Source organism: Emys orbicularis, chromosome 8, assembly GCF_028017835.1.
Source record: "Emys orbicularis isolate rEmyOrb1 chromosome 8, rEmyOrb1.hap1, whole genome shotgun sequence".
NCBI classification, from domain to species: Eukaryota; Metazoa; Chordata; order Testudines; family Emydidae; genus Emys; species Emys orbicularis.
The window spans coordinates 45,998,908-46,021,649 of NC_088690.1; the positions used below are offsets into that span (position 1 = coordinate 45,998,908).

Here is a 22,742-nt window from a genome sequence, read left to right on the forward strand (position 1 = left end):
ATGCAGGTTGATGATGTTGACAGAGCAGAGAGGGGTTGACAGCTATATACCATATTAGAGGTTCTAAGCTGTGAAAAAGGCCCTTGAAAGTAAAGACAAGTTGTTGATTTATTTACCCGCATACTCAAATAGGGCTCATGTTTCAGTACAGCCAATTTATGTGCAGATAGGTCCTAATTCAGTTGGTCCTTTGGAGGACCAATTTGTTATGAATGCCAAACCTGACATGTTGTTGCTTGTTCTATATGGTTTTTTATATGGCCTCGGTGCTGTAGAATCTGAGCACCTTCAGATTAAACAATGTGACTAACATTCATTGAATGTAGTTCATTCTTTCTTTCATCTTCTCCACAGGCAGAGAATTGTGTGTGCAGTGTAGTGCCCCCTCCCCGCCTTAAATGTGCATGCTGCTATGTGTTTATATGACAGAAGGCAGGTTAAATAAGTGTGTCTTGCACTTGGAGTGGAAGGTGGTAAAGCTTGTAATGGTCCTTTGTTCTTGTGGGAGTTCATTCCATAGTCTCAGACAGGCCTCTGAGAGGGAACAAACCACATGTGATAGATGTTACTCATTGAATGCAGTGTTGTTTTAGCCATGTCAGTCCCAGGATATTAGAGAGACAAGGTGAGTCAGGTAATATCTTTTGTTGGACCAACTCTGAGTAAGTTTTCCAGACCCGAAGAAGAGCTTGTGTCTCTCACCAACAGAAGTTGGTCCAATAAAATATATTACCTCACCCACCTTGTCTCTCTAAGATGTTACTTGTGTTACTTAAAGGAATAGATTGGGACAAGGAGCCTTGGATGGGTGTGGGGCTGACAGGAATGGGAACTGGGGTGGAGACTGGGACTTGCTGGGCAAGAAGACTTGGACAAGGACTTTCGGGGTGAGAGAAATGAGAAGCTTGGGGAGGGTTACTGCTGTGCAACCTTAACTCGGCCTCCTTGTGTGTATGCATTATGATACCGTCTTTAAATCAGTTATCTCACACTATTTTTTTCACAGGCACTTAGTGACTTTTGAGTGCTTGACTTTGCAATCCTAACATTACTTTAACATGTGTGTGTGTGTGTGTGTGTGTATTTGTAATAAATTAGAAAGTGCTGTCTCCTGCACAGACAAGCTTTACCCTTGTGGTAGAATGTTCCACTGTGCCTGAGGTGTGGCATGGTGGATCAGTCCTCATCTTGGAGTGTTATGTGATCTTTTAGGTATCCTAGACCTAAGCCATTGAGCACCTTGAAGATTAGGATCAAAACTTGCTTACTTTTGATTACAGGATTTGTGAGAACTTATCATTGTGTTGTCATTTTTCATAGTTTAAAATACTGTTTTTTCCTAGAAAAAGTATTGTCCATGCTGCTAACTGAATTAGATATTTGTAAAATTTTAAAACTGTTTTTTCCCCAGTGTACTGTCATATATGATTTAGCCATTTTACAATCTGTTTTTATTTTTTTTTAGGGTGTCCCAAAATCAAGTAGGACAGCACTTTACCTTTGTGCTTACAGACATTGAAAGTAAACAAAAGTTTGGATTTTGCCGGTTAACATCAGGAGGCAAAATCTGCCTCTGTATTGTAAGGTGAGTGAGTATAAGAAAAACTGGAGTTTCTTACTCCATGGACTTGTTATTTTTAGGGTTATATTTTGTTGTGCTTTAAAATGCATAGAGACTTTTTTAATAGATCGAAAATCTTCTAAATGATGATGTATACTCACATACCAGTGTGTTTCCTTTGTCCATAATAATATTAACAATTAATTTTTGACAAAGGAATAAGTTAAATGATTTTTATAAAATTGAACCTAGGGATAAAATAAATATTCCTACATAAATAATAGGAAAGATCTGCTTTAAAGAGATATTTGAGAATATTATGTAGCTTTTCTGGCTTGAAATGTTACGTGTGCTAATATTTTTTTTAATGAAACAATTGATACAGATGTTTCAAGTAGTTCAATATTGTTACTAGTTGTATTAATTCTGATGTGATATTCCAGAGCTAATCAGTTGGAATTCTTGAGTCCTGAAGATCATTGCATCACAGCAACATTTCTATCTGTGTTCCTTTGTGCGTGCATAATTTTCACCAAAAAAAAAAGTTAAAATATCAAATGTTTTGTCGATCAAAACATCTTGAAAAATTTTGATTCAGAAATAACAAAACATTTTGTTTCAGCATTTTCAATTAAAAACATTTTGATATTCCTGAATCAAAATGTTTTAATTTGATTTGTTGTACTGACCTGAGATGTGCCCTTTCATGTTAGTTTGACATTAAATTGCATTTCCGTGTGGTGGTGTATCGTCTTCTGGGCTGTGTAGTTTGGATGCCTGATGCCGCCATTCTCTCCTGTGGTCTGAGCTCCTTGGCTGGACTACATCTGGTATAAGGCACCTGCAGATAGGTGATTCTTATGATGCAGCATGCTGCTTGGTTAGAGGAGAGACTGCATTGCATCATAGGAGATGTAGTTCTTGTACCAAATATTTCAAACTGACCAGCGCTAAATATTTTGTTTTGGTTTTCCTTATGGAAAATAAAAACAAAAAGGCCAGTCAAAATTTTTTCATGGGAAATTTTAATTTTACAGAAACTTCATTTTCCATTGAAAAATCATTCTGACTGAAAATTCCTGACAAGTTTTATCTAGCAGCTCTAAAGCTGACAAAACCTAGAGAACAAGAATGCAGCACACTACTTAATTAAAATTTGAGCAAAACAAACATCTTCCACTTTAAAAAGGAGCCTGGCTGCTTGTAAAACCAACTAGGAAAAAACTGGAGGAACCAGTCTAGCTGCAGTGTAAGACAAGGACAGGAAATAGAAGGCTCTCAAAATGGGAGGCAGCCGCAGTACTGGAGCCATTAACCACAGACAAATGGGAAAGGAGCCAGGAGCTGCCAGTGGGGGAAGAGTATCCTGAAGAACAGTGGGGAAGAAGGTGGATAGCCTGTGAAGAGCTGTGAAGAGTTGGGAAGTAGAGGATCAGAAGCTGGACAGCTCATCTAGAGCAGTGCTTTTCAAACTTTTTTTCTGGGGACCCAGTTGAAGAACATTGTTGATGCCCACAACCTAATGGAGCTGGGGATGAGGGGTTTGGAGTGTGGGAGGGGCTCAGGGCTGGGGCAGAGGGTTAGGGTGCGGGGGTGAGGGCTGTGGGAGGGGGCCCGGGAATTAGGGGTTTAGGGGGTGGGAGGGGGCTCAGGGCTGGGGCAAGGGGTTGGGGTGTGACAGGGGGTCAGGGCTCTGGGCTGGGGGTGCAGGCTCTGGGGTGGGGCCGGGGATGGGGGGTTTGGGGTGCAGGAAGGGGTTCTGGGTTTGGGGGACTCAGGGCTGGGGCAGCGGGTTGGGGTGCAGGAGGGAGTCAGGGCTCTGGGCTGGGGGTGCAGGCTCTGGGCTGGGGCTGGGGATGAGGGGTTTGGGGTGCAGGAAGGGGTTCCATGTTTGTGTGTGGGCTCAGGGCTGCAGTAGGGGATTGGGGCACAGGGTTGGGGCACGGACTTACCTCTGGTGGCTCCTGGTCAGTGGCGCAGCCGGGGTGCAGAGGCAGGCTTCCCGGCTGTCCTGGCACCGTGGACCGCGCTGCACCCCGGAAACGGCAAGCAGCAGGTCCAGCTCCTAGGCAGAGGCGTGCAAGTGGTTTCACGCAACTCTTGCCCACAGGCACCGCCCCCCGCTCCCATTGGCCGGTTGCCGGCCAATGGGAGTGCAGAGCCGGTGCTTAGGGTGGGGGCAGCGCGCGGGACCCCGTGGCTCCCCTGCCTAGAAGCCGGACCCGCTGCTGGCCGCTTCCGGGGCACAGCGCAGTGTCGGAGCAGGTAGGCACTCGCCTGCCTTAGCTGGGCAGCACCGCCAACGGGACTTTTAACAACCTGGTTGGCGGTGCTGACCAGAGCAAGGCGACCCAGTGCCTGAAATGCTGCGACCCAGTACTGGGTCTCGACCCATGATATGAAAAACACTGGTCTAGAGGAGCTGGTGAAGGGCATCAGGAGGTTAGGTGACATGTGCTAGGGAAAAGGCCTAGCACTGTGTATAGGGGAGATGGGCATAAGTAGGCTGGATACAAAGGGAGAAAGGGAACTGGCAGCAGAGAAGTTTGTAGAAAGAGCATTTTTGTTGTTTCTGAAAATGCCCAGTCAAATCTTTACTAGGATATTCAGCAGCCTCTAATGTAATGACATTGCCTTGCAGGCAGGGTTTTTGGAGTGATTAAAAAAATCAATATATTAATGAGAAACTGTCTGGTGTTCACTTTTTGCTTTGTCCAAATTAGTGAATAAGGAACTGGGTATGAATGTGGAAGTCTGTATTTTCTCATGTATATTAATTGGCTTTCTTATAGTAATGATGATAACTATTTAATAAAAACACTTGAAAAATACATCCATCTTGGCTTTTGTGGAGCATGAGGATACTGAACCATTTTCTTTGTTATACCTTTTGCTGGTATGTCTTGTTTAGGCTCAGGGAAAATTTATTCCTGTGCTTTAGCTCAGTGGTTCTCAACCAGGGGTACATGTATCCCTGGGGTACGTAGAGGTCTTCCAAGGGGTACATCAGCTCATCTAGATATTTGCCTAGTTGTACAACAGGCTGCATAAAAAGCACTAGCGAAGTCAGTACAAACTAAAATTTCATACAGACAATGACTTGTTTATACTGCTCTATATACTATATACTGAAATGTAAGTACAATATTTATATTCCAGTTGATTTATTTGATAACTATATGGTAAAAATGAGAAAGTAAGCAATTTTTCAGTACTAGTGTGCTGTGATATTTCTGTATTTTATGTCTGATTTTGTAAGCAAATAGTTTTTAAGTGAGGTGTAACTTGGGGGTACGCAAGACAAATCAGACTTCTGAAAGGGGTACAGTAGTCTGGAAAGACTGAGAACGACTACTTTAGCTCACTCCCTTTGCTCACAACCCTGCCTTTCCACGTCAGACAAAGAAATAACATTTTCTACTTGTTCTTCTAACTTTGTCTAACTTATCTCTAATGTTATAACAATAAATGCTTCATCAGTTCCACACACCCAAGTGCTAATGTTAAAATACTGTAAGTGACAGTCTTTCTGTCTACTTAAAAAAAAGTATTGGAGCCAGATCCTAAGCTGGTATAAATTGGCATAGCTCTACTGTAGTCAGTGGAACCTACGTTGATATACATCAGCTGAGGATCTGGCTGATGGTCTGCTACTTTGTAGAAATAACTAATGAAATGAAAAGTGGCAAGCTATAATTTTTCACTGCATCATAATAAAAACATTGCCTTTATTGCTTCTGTTGTGACAATTTCAAATTTACCATGCAATGCTGAATGCATAGTTGTACCAGTTTTTATAAAACTGTACTTCTGGATTGGTAAAATATTAATCTTTAACTCGAGGGGGAGGGTGTGGGAAAAAATTGTTAACTCTGAGTACAAGGAAAACTTTTCAGGAGTAGAATGCTGCCAAAAAGATCATGCTGTTACTTTGTAACACATTAAATCTTTATCTCGAACAGGATGAGTATTGTTTTTCCATTGTTTTCTTTGTACAAATGGAGTACAATATAAAAGCATCAAGTACTGTAAGGTGATTGTATTAAGTAGTCCTTAATACCGAAAATGTGCAGTTCACAAATATGAGATTTCATTTTCTTTAGCAGCTGACTGTATGAGATTGCATTGAAACTTTGCTGATAGAATGTATGTGTCTGTATTTCTGATAGATACATATTCGGATCCAATGTGGTCTGTACTGTGCATCCGAAATTCATTAGCAGTGAGCAAATGTGTTAGTATTCACACACAGATTTGTGCTAGAATTGCATCTGAGTATCCCCAGTGTATGCGTTTTTTATTTTAAAGATTGACCACATACAAAGAAAATCTTAAATTGATGCATGTTCTTGTACAAAAGGTTAATTTTTGATTGCAAGAACGTTACCTGTAACTTTAAGGATTGCTTAAGATTGTTTCCTGTAGCTTTAATAAAGGCAAATTGGGGGAAGGTCGAGGGTTAGAAGATGGAGAGAGCCCCATTTAGGAAACTGAAATGGTAACTGTGATGGGTTCCCCCCAGGATGCCACTTGGAACAGGGATACCACTGAGCCCACCTGACCCACCAGCCTGGGTTCCCTTTACACTGTACTGCTATGCAGTCTGCTGAGCCCTCCCTCAGGCTTCAGACTGCACTTTACCATTACACATACAGGTAGGGACACACCCAGCTGCAGGTTCACACAGATGCTGTGATCGGCTCTGCATGGGAAGGCTCAGCTAAGGAACTGCCCAGTACTCAAGTGCACACCCCCCTCTAGAAGGTAAACCCAAAATTATACTGTCTTGTGCTGCACAGAGATCTGTAGAGCGTAAGCTCATGAAATTCACCCCCTCCCTCAATGTGGAGAGGAATATTCACAGCTTTCTGCCCCACAGTTATGATTTCCACACACTGGTTTTAGACAAAACAAGTTTATTAACTACAAAAGATAGATTTTAGGTGATTATAAGGGATAGCAAACAGATCAAAGCAGATTACCTAGCAAATACAACAAACACACAATCTAAGCTTAATATACTAAAGAAATTGGATATGTGTAGCAAATTCTCACCCTTAATGTTGTTTTAGCCAGATTGCAGAGATTCTTGAAGGCAAGCTACACTTGTTGCAGCTTAAAACTCCAGTTATTCCTTTCACAGGCTAGACAACCGTCTAGTCTGGGTTCAGCCCTTTCCCCCCAGTTCAGTCTTTTTGTTTCTCAGGTGTTTCCAGCAGTCCTCTTTCTTGGGCGGGGAGTCAGTGAAGAACGAACCACGATGATGTCACTCCTCTGCCTTAAATAGCTTTTGCATATGTCAGGAACCCTTTGTCTCCCAGTTTGACTCCCACCCCCATCAGTGGAAAAACACTAGCATTATGATGGAGTCCAGTACCAGGTGATTTGGTCACATGTCCCTGTAGGGCCACCGCAGCCATGACTCAGAGGCTGTTTGCAGTGTCCACAGGAAGTCTTCCTGGTGAGATATTAGAATCGTCAAAGACCTATTGTTCTCCATAATGGCCTGCCATCTAGACTGATTGCATTCTGCCTAGTGGGCATTCCCCAGGTGTAAACACGTTTGTAATAGATGCATAGACAATATTCCTAACTTCAGATACAAAAATGATACATGCATATAAATAGGATAATCATATTCAATAAATCATAACCTTTTCAATGATATGTCACATCACCTATCTTGCATAAAATACATCATAGTTATGCCCTAATCATATCATAACAATATCTCTATGAAGAATATGGGGCGTAATGCCATGGTAACATGTAACTAAATTCAGTACAGCCTGTGAAGGTTGTATGGGGAAGCAGGAGCAGGCCAAACAGAAAGGAGAGAAGAAAGTAAAGAGATTGGGTGAGTTGTTGAGTGGGCAGGTGGGAAGCAGAACAAAAGCAGGCATCCTTCCACCTGTAGCTTCCTTTTATGGATGGCACCTTGCTATGTCCTAGCCAGTCCCAGACCTCTGAAGTAATAGGATTTGATCAATGGCAGTCCTGCTGAGGTAAACATGATGTCATTGGGTAGCGGTTTTCAGCTGGCTGTAAAATACTGCCCATCTCGTAGTTAATGGGTTCACTTCTCTTGTAGTTTATTCTTCACTTGAAACTTTAATATGAGGAAACCAGTTTTGACATTGTAGCCACAGGAGAATAAATACCACAAGATGTACTCTTCTTGTACTCATGAAATGCTTACAGTAATAAAAGAAGGGGAAGAAAAATGCAGACCGTGTGTGTGTAGGTGTATACAGGGAGAATTGTCTCTAAGTTAGAATATTTTTTTCAAAGTTTTCTATAAGGTAGCAGCTAGTGTAAGTGTATTTTGTTTATGTTGACACAATGAAAAAAAATAACCCAATATATAGATTTAACACCTTTTAATTTTAAAGAAAGAGACATTGATACAATATACCTTAAATGATTCTGATTCCAGCTACCAAACCCGAAGCCCATTACAAATAAGTGGGAAACCAACCATATAGTGAATCCAGAAAAAAAGAAATCTGTTGGATTCCCCTCCATTAGTTGTGCATGATTCTTTGCAGGACTCTTTAAGACTGCTTTGTGAAGCTCACAATGTAGAATCCTGCTGTGTGCGTGGTCCCCTCCGAACTTTTCAGCTAACATGCCCTCTAGTATGTAAGCACAATGGGATGCTCCTTCAGAGTATTTTTTAAATATACCCTGTTGTGCCTATGTGCTAGGTTGGGTCTTTTTTATATGAATAATGGCAAATGTTTGCAAATTCAGATTTGATTGGTATCCTATCATATGTTTGTAAATTTTAAGTATTCTTCTGTTATCATGGGGGGAAGTGTGATTCTTTTATATTTTATTACTAAATATTTTGATAATATTTAGAAAAAAACATATACTATAGATATTGAGCAATACTAAATTAATGTTGTATTGTCTACAACTAAATTGTTTGAATAGAAAGGCCAACTATTACAGCTGTGATTCATTTTGTTAAAATCTTGCAACTGCTGACTGCTTCTAATGTTGACCTTATGTACGCTGAGAAATACAAGACATCATTAAAAATTTTCTGCCTTAGATTTGATTAATGAAATTTTATGACTGTAAAATTGTCACCTACATTTCCAAATGAAATGCTCTAATAAGGAAGACAGGTTTATATGGTAAGCCTTTGTAGTTCTTCAACTCAGACCATGCTTGAAGCTTTCTCACTCTTCCTTTAGGCAAATCCCTTAGAAGCAGAATGTTTCAATTTTACACATTTTGTGTCAATTTTCCAGACAGAAAACTAGCCCCTAGACATTAGACATTTAGCTACGGAAAGGCGGTTTCCTTAGTTTTATTTGATTACTAGAAGTTAGATTCCTGCTGATAGTTCAGGACTGTTAGTGGTTACCTGACTATTTGACAGAAAACATTTCCTTTCCTTTATTTAACCTTTGACTCATGGATGTAAAAGTTTTATCAGAGCTATTGTAGAAACATAAGTGAGGTGGAAGTCTACTTACTGTGACAAAGATGATGCGTGACTTTGAATAAGAGTCTGAGCTCCTGCCTTGTTGCTACTTTGGATTAGCAGAAAATGCTAAATACACTTTTTTGAAAGATCTTGAAAGAGCTTGTGGTAGTGTTTTTTTCATTACAGTGATTGGCACATTTGTAGAAAAAATCTCCTGGATTTTAAAAGCATAAAATTTTCATTTTCTTGATCTATGTTGCAGAAGTTGTGTTATAGGATTTTTTCTTTTCATTCCAAGAAAAGTTTATCGTAGCACCTTATACACCAGTGAATGCAGAGATTATCAAGTTTTCCATATCTGCTTTTCAGAAGCTTATACATAGTAAACTCTTCAGGGCAGAGACCATGAGTAAAGTTTTCAAAAATGATTTAGGAGCTGAAGTCCTATTTTTCAAAGGTAATTTAGACATTTAGAAACTCACATCTCATTGCAAATCAATGAGATTTAGGCTCCCAAGAGTCTGAGGGCTTGTCTGCTTGGTGGGGAATTGCGCACCATGGGGGTGTGATTCCTAAAGTGCACAAATGTGGTGTACATTAGTTGGTCTGTGTAGATGCATGCACGAACAGGGTCTTCATGGACCGATTAATGCGCAACACATGAGTACACTTTAGAAATCCCCCCCCCCATAGCGCGCGTTAGCGCACCCTGAGTCACCTCTGAAGGGACTTAGCAGCCTAAGTCACTCAGGTACTTATGAAAACTCCATCCCATATCTTCCTTTGTATTTCTACAGTGGCTACCACAATGGGGCTTCAATCCTTTTGTTGTTATTGTAAGGCAGTGAAATAATAATATAATAGATTGATCTTGCATATTTGTATGAGTTCAAACTTGGGTAGCAAGTTCTTCCTTATTTAGAGACTTATTTTTTTACCTGCACTCAAAATAAATCAGTTTGGCAGTTTTGAGCCCATATTTATTTTTTAATAAAAGCGTTAAGGCCCTTTTTATATCAAAATTGTAATGAGCTTTGGTTGAATTATTTTCTTGAGAGGGGCTGAGTAGCTTCTTTCCTCCACAACACTTTTATGCTTATAGGTCTGATGCATAAACACAATAGCACTGTATCAAAAATCTACATATTACTGAATAAAAATATAGGGCCCGAATCCTGCAAATACTTTCACGAGTAATCCTGTTCAAATCAATGAGATTATTCATGGGAATAAGTGTTTGCAAGCTCAGGCCTTGATATTAGGCTGCCATTGCTCTACAAGAGCCTCTATTGTCCAGTGACAAATAATACTGTATCACATATCTTTTAAAGTAATTTTTAAACACTTATAGTAGTGTCTGTAAGTTTGAAACTGACAGATTTCCTCACTGATATTTTTTCTGTTGTGTACACATACTGACTTGTTTTTGCAGTGTTGCATGTATGAATGTAGTGCTGCTTTTACATATATTTTCTTTTCTTTTTCAATATCAAGAGAAAATAGCATTTAAGCATTTGTTTTAAGAATAAAACTCTCATATATTTACTAGCACTTATTAGCCAAATACAGACACACACAAAAATATTCAGGAGGTCCAGTTACCTTCTTTCCACTCTTCGCAGTGTACTGTTGGAGTATTGTAAAGAAAGTAAAGTTAAAAATCTGGGCAGAAACACAGGACTTAATTTACACTATTGGATACCTAAAAAAAAGATTTACTTAAAAAATATAGACTACCACTCTGAGTTTTTTTTTTAATTAGTTTTATGCTGTCAGGATGATGTGTATATATTGTTCTTTTCTTTTTCTGCAACTGTGTGAGTTAAGATTTGCTTCCCTTGCTTTTTTGGTTATAAGTGGCATGTTTAAAATTATTTTAACCTAATTTTCTATGATTTTAAGTTTTTAAGCTAAAGGTAATTATTGTTTTAGTATTCCAGTTATGAAGTAAAAGGCTTTCTACTACAGCATTTAAAACATTGTATTCAACTACTAAGATTTCCTTCACTTTATTTTTTATAATTCAAGTTTTTGTTAGCATCTAGAATGTGGGCATATAAAATCAGTGTATTTTTTCTTAAAGGAAGAAATATTTGGGGCACTAGAAGTACAGTAAGTATGCCTGCTTATAAGGAAGGAAAACCTCCCTTAGCTGTGTGCTAAGCATCACTAGTTTCAGAATATGAATATGACCTTTCTCTCTGCATCTGTTTTAATATTGTATCAATTTTTGTTTTTGTAGTAAGTGGGAGCTAATTTCATAGACTGTTAGAGATAAATATAAGCATTATGTGAGATTAAAATGGGAACACTTGTTTTTGCAGTGTACTCTTGATAATGAAAAATGAAGGCTCAGAAGTCAAGGGACGTATATTTTAGAGCAGGGGTAGGCAACCTATGGCACGCGTGCCGATGGCGGCACGTGAGCTGATTTTCAGTGGCACTCACACTGCCCGGGTCCTGGCCACAGGTCCGGGGGGGATCTGCATTTTAATTTAATTTTAAATGAAGCTTCTTAAACATTTTAAAAACCTTATTTACTTTACATACAACAATAGTTTAGTTATATATTATAGACTTATAGAACGAGACCTTCTAAAAACGTTAACATGTATTACTGGCACGCGAAAACTTAAATTATAGTGAATAAATGAAGACTCGGCACACCACTTCTGAAAGGTTGCCGACCCCTGTTTTAAAGCTTTGTGTTTTCTACTGAAAAGAGAAACATAGTAGGAAAAGATACCGTAGTACTACTGCTGAGATATTGCTACATGGCACAACACAGGAAAATTGATGGATAATCTAAACAAACCCTCTGTGACCAGTATGAAAAATGATTCTGTAATTTATAAATTGTATGATGGTTTTATAGATAAATACTTAGAGCAAAACACCAATCTACATCACTATATTAGACCGAGAAAGTCACTTTTTATTTGCTCTACAGTACAGTGTTTGATTTGCGTTGGGTTTTGTAGTTAACACTTTCCCCACTAGACATATATTTTACATTTCAGCCACCCAATAAACTCTACTATTAACATATTTCCAAAAGATAACAGGAAACATAATCTATCAGGAAGAAACTTCCGGAAGCAATCATTTTGTGGAATTTTCTAGTCAGTGTTTCACCATAACACACAACACTCACATCTATAGCACTGCGTGCTCTTTTGTTAGGTGTAATGGGGTACACTGAACAATTATATCCTAGGGTATTGAAGAGCAAATACTATAATCAAGTTACGCAATAAAGTCACACTTTAACTACCATAAATAATACCAGGTAGCATAAATGTCTGTTAAAGCATTAAGATATGGACTCAGATGTAGTTAACAGACGGCACAATGTGCATTAAAGCCTTTTAAAGAAGGTTAACTGTCTAGAGTGTGCTTGTAGCAGCTTTCAGGAAACCGGCTGCTTCAGCCCAAACTCTGCTGACTTGCGGACTCCCTGCAGGAGCCTAAAGCCTGTAGCAGCTTTCAGAAAGACATCTGTTTTAATGAGAGCTACAGTCACATATTGGGCAGGACATTTGAAGTCATCACAGTTTGGGGAGGTGTCTGTCTCTTCAGACAGAAGCAGATTCTTGAAATCTTTATTTTTATTTTTTATCATATCAAATTTTCCAATATTTTAAACCTTACCCATCATCTATAAAAAAAAAAAAAAGCAGTTCAAATATGTCAACTCTCTTGGAGAGAAGACCAGTCTCTCTCTCTGAATTGCACAGAACTGGGATTATCTACTCTTGTGAATTAGCTAGGGTGCAGAAATATATTTCCCAAAAGCTGCATCAGGGTAAAATATTTTCATTCAGAGTCAAAGCTAGTCAGCCTCAGCTGAAATAATGAGAGAAGTTAACACATTGCCACTTGTTTTCATGAGCATATTGATATATGAACAGCTAAAATAGCTAAGTAGTTTCAAACTCTGCCATTTTAAAGATACAATAGACCCTCAGAGTTACGAACACCTTGGGAATGGAGGTTGTTTGTAACTCTGAAATGTTCGTAACTCTGAATAAAACGTTACGGTTGTTCTTTCAAAAGATTACAACTGAACATTGTCTTAATACAGCATTGAAACTTTACTATGCAGAAGAAATAATGTTGTTTATACATGAAACAAGCATGGAAACAATTTCCTTACCTTGTCAAATCTATTTTTTTAAACTTTCCCTTTATTTTTTTTAGTAGTGTATGTTTAACACAGTACTGTATGCTATTTGCCTTCCCCCCCCCCCCCCCCCCCCGCTGCCTGATTTTGTACTTCCGGTTCCAAATGAGGTGTGTGTTTGGTCAATTCGTAACTCTGAGGTTCTACTGTATGCTAGATACACTTGGTACAGAACTACTGTCAGTCAGTTTACCCCACTTCTTAAAAAACAGTTCAAATTTTAAAACCTTGAGTTTGATAAAATTGCTGTGTGGGAGAGAGGTGATGTTTGCCATATACATTTAAAAATCTCTTTAAATAGGAAAAATTTCAAAATAAATGCTCACTTTTGCCTGCTTGCCTCTGAAAATTTGCCTATTATTGATCCTTTTTTGGGTTATATCCTTTCATAAATAAATGTTAGAATTATGAAACCAGGCAGTTTAAAATCAGATGGCATAGATGTCATATTTTATGTGTATTGTATAGTCATACTTTCAGAATAGTGTGTGCTTTTTAAAAAAACAAACAAATAAATAATGGTGAGCTATTTGGAACTTGCATAATATGCCAAATGGAAGATATTGGTTATTCTGTCTCCACTTGTGGAAACAATCAACCCCTCACAACCCTCCATTAATTTATTCTTACAGACATGTCTGGTTAGACACATGGAAAACATAGGATGGGCTTTTAGATTCTGTGGAAAGATTTCTGGTCGTCAAAGATTAGATTTTAAATCCTGAAACTCCTTGGAGTAAAATCCCTGGATAAAAAGTCAGTCAGAATCAATGAAGTTGTTCTGAGGTAGATAAATTGAACACCTTACAGTTTCCTCTGGGTCTCGCCTGACCCATGGATCATGAATTGTCATTCTGCAGAAGTGAAGATACAGACATGACATTTATTTCCTTCTGCTGGTCCCCTATCTTGGTGCATTTTTCTGCACCTCCTCTTTGACATGGAATAACTTCCTATTTCCAATTCTCCAAGCAAACCATCCTTTCCTTTATCCCTCCAAAAGCCTCTTATTTTTAAACCCTGCCAACAGGAAGTGAATGCAAAATAATATTTAAGAAAAAGAAAAACATTGCAAGTTAGCTCTGGCTTCCAATGTAGCCCATCTCCTTTATGTCAGCCTTCTACAATTTAAGCTCTATGAGGCAGGGACTGTTTTTATACTTGTCTTATGCAGCTTCAAGCACTCTGTAGGCACGCAGCTAATACTAATAATGTTGTTTATTTCCATGGCCTAATAATCTTCTTCTTGGATTTCTCTTACAGTATTTAGTAGTGTGCTGCAAAGGCAGTAAAATCAGATGCTATTTCATCCCTTTTGAACACAGCTACTATTATTTTTAATAAAACATTCTCCATAAGATGTGGGAAAATGGATTAGAAGATAACATTGATTTGCAGACTACAACTTTAGTAATGGGCTATTCCCAAACATACAAAGACAGTAAAGAAAAACTGAATCAGGCAAAAGAGGAATTACTATAAGAACCAACAGTGAAGTAACTATAAGAATAGCAAACTAAATTACTTTGGATTTGGGACATGATGATTGTTTACATTACAAACTAAAATAATAAATGTATACCATTCCCTGCCTTGAAAACTGGAGATTCTCTTTCTTCAGCCTGGCCAGCTATTCACTTGGCTTGATCAACTGAATTTTTATGAAAAAACCTTAACTCTTCAGTCCACTCACTGGACAAAACTGGCTTCCACACCAACCCAGGACTCCATGCAAACTACCTTAACAGGTTTCCCTTTCCTCTGAGGAAAAGCTTCTAGAATCTGCATCCTGGGAGTTTTCTTTGGCAATTGACATGCAGCTAGCATAATACTCTCTGATACATATCCTTTAAACTTCACAAATATATCCAAAACACGTATTGATGTTAAAAAAAATACTGTGAAATACTGCATTTATAATATGCTGCTGTACAATGTGCATCTGTGGGTTTCTATTTGATAAAATTACATTACAATATTTTGCTAATGAAATAATGTTCAGTTTTTAAAAAAAAGACTTCCTCCCAAAGCTTTTAAACCAATTATAGAATTTGTAGTATTCAATTGGCAGTATTCTAGTGGTACAATTATATTTGTGATGAAATACTAAAACAGAAGAAAATGTACATAGTAGCTTGTACATATGTAATTTATCTTGGTATTGTTTTGGGTAGTAATGGTAAGATTTACTAAACTTAAATTGTGTGCATGAAAAATGATTTTGGAAAGTTTTTTTACATTTGAAAAGAATTAATGTCTAGTCATTAGTGATGTCAGAGATAAAAGCCCACCATCTGGAAACATAATAGTTTGCTGATGCAAAGTTACTGATGTGTGTAAGGACTGGAAGGATTGGGACCACCTTTGTTATCTGATAATTACTTTGAGGTCTGAGAGTGCCACATGCATAGGGACTGCAGACTTGGGTTTGAAGATTATTAAATATTATTTATGTTCATATATTTGTACATGTAAATGACTAATATTTGTACGTAAACATGGCTTCTAAAGTCTATATGTAGAGATTATTTTGCAGAGAGACCAATATTTATTTGACATATTTTTGAATTTATAATAGTGCTTTAAAGACCCAATCTTGCATGGGGTAGTGTGTGTGGATGGGCAGTTGTGTCCACAGAAGGCCCCAGAGACTAAATGGGGGTTCCATACAGTTATGGCAGTCTGTTCATGAACTACACAATATAGGACTGGGGTCTAAGGCAAATCTATTTTCATAAAAACAAATCACATGAGTGCATGGAACTACAACCACTAATCACACGATGAATTACATTTATATCAATTCAGGAATGTTTAAAATGCTTTTGGTCTTAAAATATAGTTAGAAAAATCAAACAGTTTTGAGATCTTTCTTCACTTTTTGTCTGTAATGATTGTCTGTCTTACTGTATAACCAGAAATGGCTTACCTATGTGTTGAAATATAAGCATTAATAGTACTGCTGAACTGGATGTTTAAAAGTATAGTTTTGTATAATAAGCACAACTTTAAGAAATGTAATTATTCTTCTTCCTAGAAATACTATACTGTCATAAATAAAAAAATATGCAAGTTAGCATTTGCTCAAAATGTTTATGATGGAAGTATGATTAAAGTTAATTTGCAATAAATATTATGGAAAACTGGAAAATAGGCAATAATTTTCTTAATATATTTGGTAAAAATAATAATAATACACATATTTCTATTTTACAGTTACCTGCCATGGTTTGAGGTATACTACAAGTTGTTAAATACTCTGGCAGATTATTTGGCTAAAGAACAGGTACTTTTAGATATTTGTTTATTTCTAATAAAATATTTTACTTGAAATTAATCGTAATAATTTTAAATCCTACAAAACTGTTTCATACTGTCTGCATGTTTGAACAATGTATTTTTAAAATTTGCAGCAAAATAAAAAATGTATGCATTTTAATTTTGCTAAGTGGCCAGGAAGTTTGACATATCCCAATGTTATTAAAAAAAAATTTGGATATGCTGCTGCAACTGTTACGTGGATGTCATGTATTAATTTTAAAAAGCTGCTGAGAACATACTACAGCAAAGTGTCAGAGTCCTTCTGTAAACAAATCCTGGGCTAAGTGTGAGCAGAGTGTCAAGCCACTGGAGAACTCCATGACATGTTGATTGTTAACCAGATAGTTCCTGAGATTTGGGGTTTATCAGATAGAAACACTTTTTCTGAACTGCATTAGATTTGATGTACTACTTTGCCCTTCATATTAACTAAAAACTACTTCATCATACTGTCATCTTGACTAGAAGGGGGAAACTGCTTGCAGCACTCAGTGAAGAATCATGATAGTTTAGTTTGCATATTCATGAGCAATTAGATATATTCACAGGATTGCGCAGGAAAGAAAATACTGGCATCTGTCTTTATTAAAAGTATTAAAGATATACTTTCCTGCTTCAAATATCTTGGTATACTAAATGTAATTTTTAAAAGAGAAAAAGGTTAGCTGTATGCTGTTGGCTGCAGATGCTGAGATTGCAAGAATATACGTGCAATAATTATACCTATCGGAAACAGGTTAAAGAAAACAATAACATTTTATATATAAAGAAAATATAATAGCCCAGTTGCATTAACTTAAGTAAAACAGAATGTAATGGTCACTGAAGTCCCATTGTTAGCACATTAAATCATATTAAATTTTGTTTTGTCTTAATCTTACTATTTAATTGTAATAGGGCTTTTTATTGAGGTCATGCTTGAATGACAAGGCTCATGCAGGGCAAGGCCTGTCTTTACCTTTGGGTCTTTCCCAGTGCTTGTTGGCACTAAACAAATAAATAGTAGTTCAATGTATAGCTGACAAAGCTGCAACTTTATTATAGTATATGTTAAAGAACTCTACGCTTTGGTGGGCCATAAGTTCTTTCTGGCACTGTACAAAGTGGAAGTATTTGATTTGGTGTGCTGCCTCGTCCCCCGTCTCTTGGACTAATAAATCTATCAGAGAGCTCCTTGTTGTCTCCCTGACCCAGTCAAAGATCTAAACCTAAGGCCTTATTTGCTAATACCTGAGTAACTCCACCCATCTTTGCATAGAGAGATGACAGCCCTCTTCAGACAAATTGGATAAGTTTATATGAAAGTTGAATGTACAATTCTGCTGACATGTTGACCCTCTCTCCACATTTAGCTTGATCTCATTAGCCGAACTATTTTATAATATTTCAAGCTGTTGTGCTTTGCCTGTTCAATTTAGGACCGAATTTATGAATATAAAAATCATGATCTAGGTTCCATTATCATTCCTAAATACAATTCCATTTTGGAAACCAGGTTGTGACACCCTAAACAGATCCAGTAACAAAAAACACATTTGAGTTGTGTTTCCACAGCAGCTTTATATGACATCTGTATGCATTCACATGTACTGCTCTGCCTAATTATGTTTGCGTTAATGCATTTTGGGAAATTCAGAGGTGCTATCCCATAGTCTCAGTATGGGTTAGATGCCTGTAGGACATATACATTGAGTGCAACAAGCAATCCAAAGGGAAATGCATCCTGTGATGTCCTATTATATGTAGAGGTAGGAGGAAAGAAGACCCAGTCAGCTCAGTAACACAAATGTGATTAGGGAGTCTTGTCTTTGAAGCAACATAAATATAATGACCTGGTCAGGTCACAGAAAGACAACCATGTGGCAGCCTAGGCACATTAACTGACATGGTTGTTAAACTTGTGCTAACCATGTTGTGTACAGATCCAAGCCATATGTAGAGTACACCATATCTTTGCTTGATTATAAATTCAGTTAAATGTTGTACAGAGAGGTCCCAAGGCCAATACAATTTTAGAAAGGTGTTGTCAGGCCAGATAAACTGCGTTAGTACCATTTTTAGCATGAACCGTTTTGAAGGGGTTCAAGTAACATGGTTAAATTACATGTGCATATCAGGAAGTGTTGAGAAAGAAAATAAATGTTAAAGAAACCAACTTCAGAACTTGCAAGAAATGCTCATTCTCTGAGCCATAAAAGTAAATTGTGCTTGTACTTTAATATATGGCAGTTGCACTATGAGATGAAGTTATCTGTGATTGAATGAAAAGATATTTGTTAAAATGGAATATGTATTATTTGTATATGATTATTAAGTACTTTTTTTTAAATATTTCCTGTAGGAAAATGACTTGAATGATATGTTAAAATCACTGTATAGCCACCCTGTGCCAAAGGCAAACACTCCTGTCAGTTTAAACGTGGTAGGTATCCTGTGTAATATCTCTTTATTGTAAAAATTTACACAGTTTCTTGTGGTCAAAAAACCCAGACAAAACCTGGGTATTGGTGCTAAATTATTAATATCTCATCATATTGCCTCCTATTGTTAAATGGTTTGCCATACTGTATTCACTTACCATGTAAAAGGTGTGTGTGTGTGTGTCTGTCTATGCAGACTCCAATCCTAACCTAGCAGAAATTGAGGTTTGCTGCATGGGTAAGAGGGTAAGCTACCATAGCAACTGGCAATGCTACTCCCTATCTTGTTCGTTGCCTGCTGTCTCAGATGAGTATCTTTAGTTACTCCTGCTGTGGATCAAGATCTGCACCATGGCTTCTGAACACCTGAGTAGGGAAGGGTATGTCATATGTCAGTATGAGCTTGGCTTTTCTACTGCCTGCCTGCAGTTGCCCCCTTTTCCCACTTGTGCTTGATCATGCCAGGGTGGAATGCAGAAAAGAAAAGGAGGGTTTTACTGAACTGTGTAAAGATTTCTGCAGGTCCAGACCAATGAACTTGCACACAGGTAAAGTGATGTGGGAATGTGTCCTGAAATTGTAGCGAATTATGGCTCCCACAGGAACAGCAAAGTGTTGCACTCATCACTGCTATCATATTGGATTTGCTTGTCAAAGAGTACAACTCCCTGAGATAGGGTGACCAGATGTCCTGATTTTATAGAGACAGTTGTGATATTTGGGGCTTTGTCTTATATAGGCGCCTATTACACCTCACTCCACCCGATTTTTCACACTTGCTGTCTGGTCACCCTACCCAGAGGTCACCTTTCATAGTTAATATTTTTCTGGGTGAAATGGTGTTTTTTGCTAAAATATATACTGGTTGGGTAGAAAAATAAAGCAGCATGCCAAATGTGGGCAAGTTAATGTTATATGAGAACCACAACTTTTGCAGTTCTTGACCTTTTTTGTATTTTGAATTTGTAACATTAATGAAGCATTAGGTTGTACGTTTTTGGCATATAATATATAGCATTTCAGATGTGTGTTTAGAATTGTATAACACAGCCATAGAACTTCCCCAAAATACCTACACCATATCTTTTAGAAAAACATCCAATCTTGATTTAAAAATTATTGGTGATGGACAATCTACCATGACTCTTGGTATGTTGTTCCAGTGGTTAATTACTCTCACTGTTAAAAATTTACACCTTTTTTCCAGTCTGAATTTGTTTAGCTTTGGCTTCCAGCAATTGGGTCGTGTTATATCTTTCTCTGCTAGATTGTATAGCCCATTATTAAATCTTTGTTCCTCATGTAGATACTTGTAGACTGTAATAAAGTCACCCCTTAACCTTCTATTTGTTAAGCTAACTAGATTGAGCTCCTTGAGTCTACCCCATAAGGCATGTTTTCTAATCCTTTAATCATTCTTGTGGCTCTTCTCTGAACCCTGTCCAATTTATCTACGTCCTTCTTGAATTGTGGACACCAAAACTGGACACTGTGTTCCAGTGCCAAATATGGAGGTAAAATAACCCCTCTACTCCTACATGAGATTCCCCTGTTCCATCCAAGGATCGTATTAGCCTTTTTGGCCACACTGGCAGCTCATATTCAGCTAATTATTGACCATGACCCCCAATCTTTTTCAGAGTCATTTCTTCCCAGGGTAGAGTCCCCTGTCTTGTAAGTGTGGCTTACATTCTTAATTCCTAGATGTATACATTTACATTTAGTGATATTAAAATGCATATTGTTTGCTTGCATCCAGCTGACAAAGTGATCCAGGTTGCTCTATGTTATTGACCTATCCTCTTCATTATTTACCACTCCTACAAATTTTATGTCATCTGTAAACTTTATCAGTGATGATTTTATGCATTCTTCCAGATCATTAATAAAAACATTAAATAGCATAGGGTCAAGAATTGATCCTGTGGGTCCTGACTAGAAACACTTCCGTTTGATGATGCTTTAGTGTTCGCAATTACATTTGTGACCTATCAGTAGCCAGCTTTTAATCCATTTAATGTGTGCCATGTTAATTTTATATCTGTCTAATTTTTTCATCAAAATGTCATGTGATACCAAGTCAAAAGCCTTACAGAAGTCTAAATATATTACATCAACACTATTACCTTTATCAACCAAACTTGTAATCTCATCCCAAAAAAATCAAGTTACTTTGACACTATCTTTTTTCCCATATAACTGTGTTGATTTGCATTAATTGCATTACCCTTCTTTAATTCTTTATTAATTGAGACCCATATCGGCTGATCCATTATTTTGCCCAGGATTGATGTCAGACTGATAGGCCTATAAATACCTGGGGCATCCTTTTTACCCTTTTTAAAAATTGGCACAACATTAGCTTTCTTTCAGTCTTCTGGAACTTTCCCAGTGTTCCAAGTTTTATTAAAAATAAACATTAACAGTCCAGTAAGCTCCTCAGCCAGCTCTTCTAAAACTCTTGGATGGAAGGTATTTGGACCTGCTGATTTAGAAATGTCTAATTTTTGTAGCTGCTGTTTAACATTCTCCTGAGATATTAGTGGAATGGAAAGATAGTTGTTGTATGATATGACTGCATAATCTGTTTTTTCCCAACTACCAGAATAGAAATATGTATTGAATACTTCTGCCTTTTCTGCATTATTATTGATAGTTCGACTATTTCCATCTACTAATGAACTGATTCTGTTATTAGGATTCTTTTTGTTCCTGTTGCACTTAAAAAAGTTGTCCTTTACTCTACTGGCCATAGATTTTACCTTGTGTCCCTTTGCTTCCCTTATCAATTTTCTACAGTTCCTATCTTCTGATTTATATTCATTTTCTAAAAGGACATCCAGTCTTGATTTAAAGTCATTGAGAGATGGAGAATCTACCACTTAGTATTTGTGCCAATGGTTAATCACCCTTACTGTTGACAATTTGTGCCAAATTTCTAATTTGAATTTGTCTGGCTTGAGCTTCCAGCCATTGGTTCTTGTTATACCTTTCTCTGATAGATTGAAGTCATTTAGTATCTAGTATTTCTGCCCATGAAGGTACTTATATACTGTAATCAAGTCACCTCTCACTCTTCTTTTTTTTCTAAACTAAACAGATTGAGCTCTTTGTCTTTCACTATAAGGCATTTTATCTATCCTCAAATAATTTTTATGGCTCTCAAATTTTCAAGTTATTTTAAAGAAAACAACCAAGTGGAATATATTTTAGAAAATAAAATCAATATATCATTTAATACTACATCTCGGCACTTTTTGCAAGAGTATTGTAGTATTGTATTGCAAGAGTATTGCAATTTACATTCTTCCTATTTAAAATTTCTACTCTAGTCACAATTGGATATAGCAAGCTTCTTCACTTCCTGTCTTACCTCTTGAGAATTGCTACTATTCTCGTTTACAGTTGTTGCATTTCATCTTAGAGAGATTGCTTGGGTTAAAATGGGTTCCAGGCTACTTTAAAGGGGTGGGGCTTTGTCTGGCCAGCAGCAAGAAAGGGGTCGTGGCTTCTCTAACGGTTCCCCCTTTCCTTGGGTTAAGAGGATGGAGGGAAGAAGTGGGATTAGCTAAACTGTGGACTGACTGGAAGGGAAGCTATTCCTTTGGCCATCATCCCCTGTGTGTCTGGGGGAAGGAGAGAGTACTGTGCTAAACAATTTTTGCTTTGGAATCCATTTAGATGAAGGGAACTTATATAAATGGAGACCCAATGCCAAGTGCTCGGCTGCAAATAGAGACAGGAAGTGGTGTGGGACCAAATTTTAGGACCTTTAACAAATAAACAAATGGACTAAATCAGTCAAACTGAGTGAGA

The 22,742-nt window shown here is 37.6% G+C and overlaps 1 protein-coding gene across 1 annotated transcript in view; it reads left to right on the forward strand.

Moving 5' to 3' along the window:
• Positions 1-22,742, forward strand: part of DENND1B (DENN domain containing 1B) — a 276,366-nt gene that overhangs the window by 122,065 nt on the left and 131,559 nt on the right. Inside the window, exons 5-7 of the mRNA XM_065409672.1 lie at positions 1,466-1,585; positions 16,402-16,471; positions 18,848-18,928. Coding sequence (XP_065265744.1) covers positions 1,466-1,585; positions 16,402-16,471; positions 18,848-18,928 — 271 coding nt within the window. The remainder of the gene's footprint in view (positions 1-1,465; positions 1,586-16,401; positions 16,472-18,847; positions 18,929-22,742) is intronic.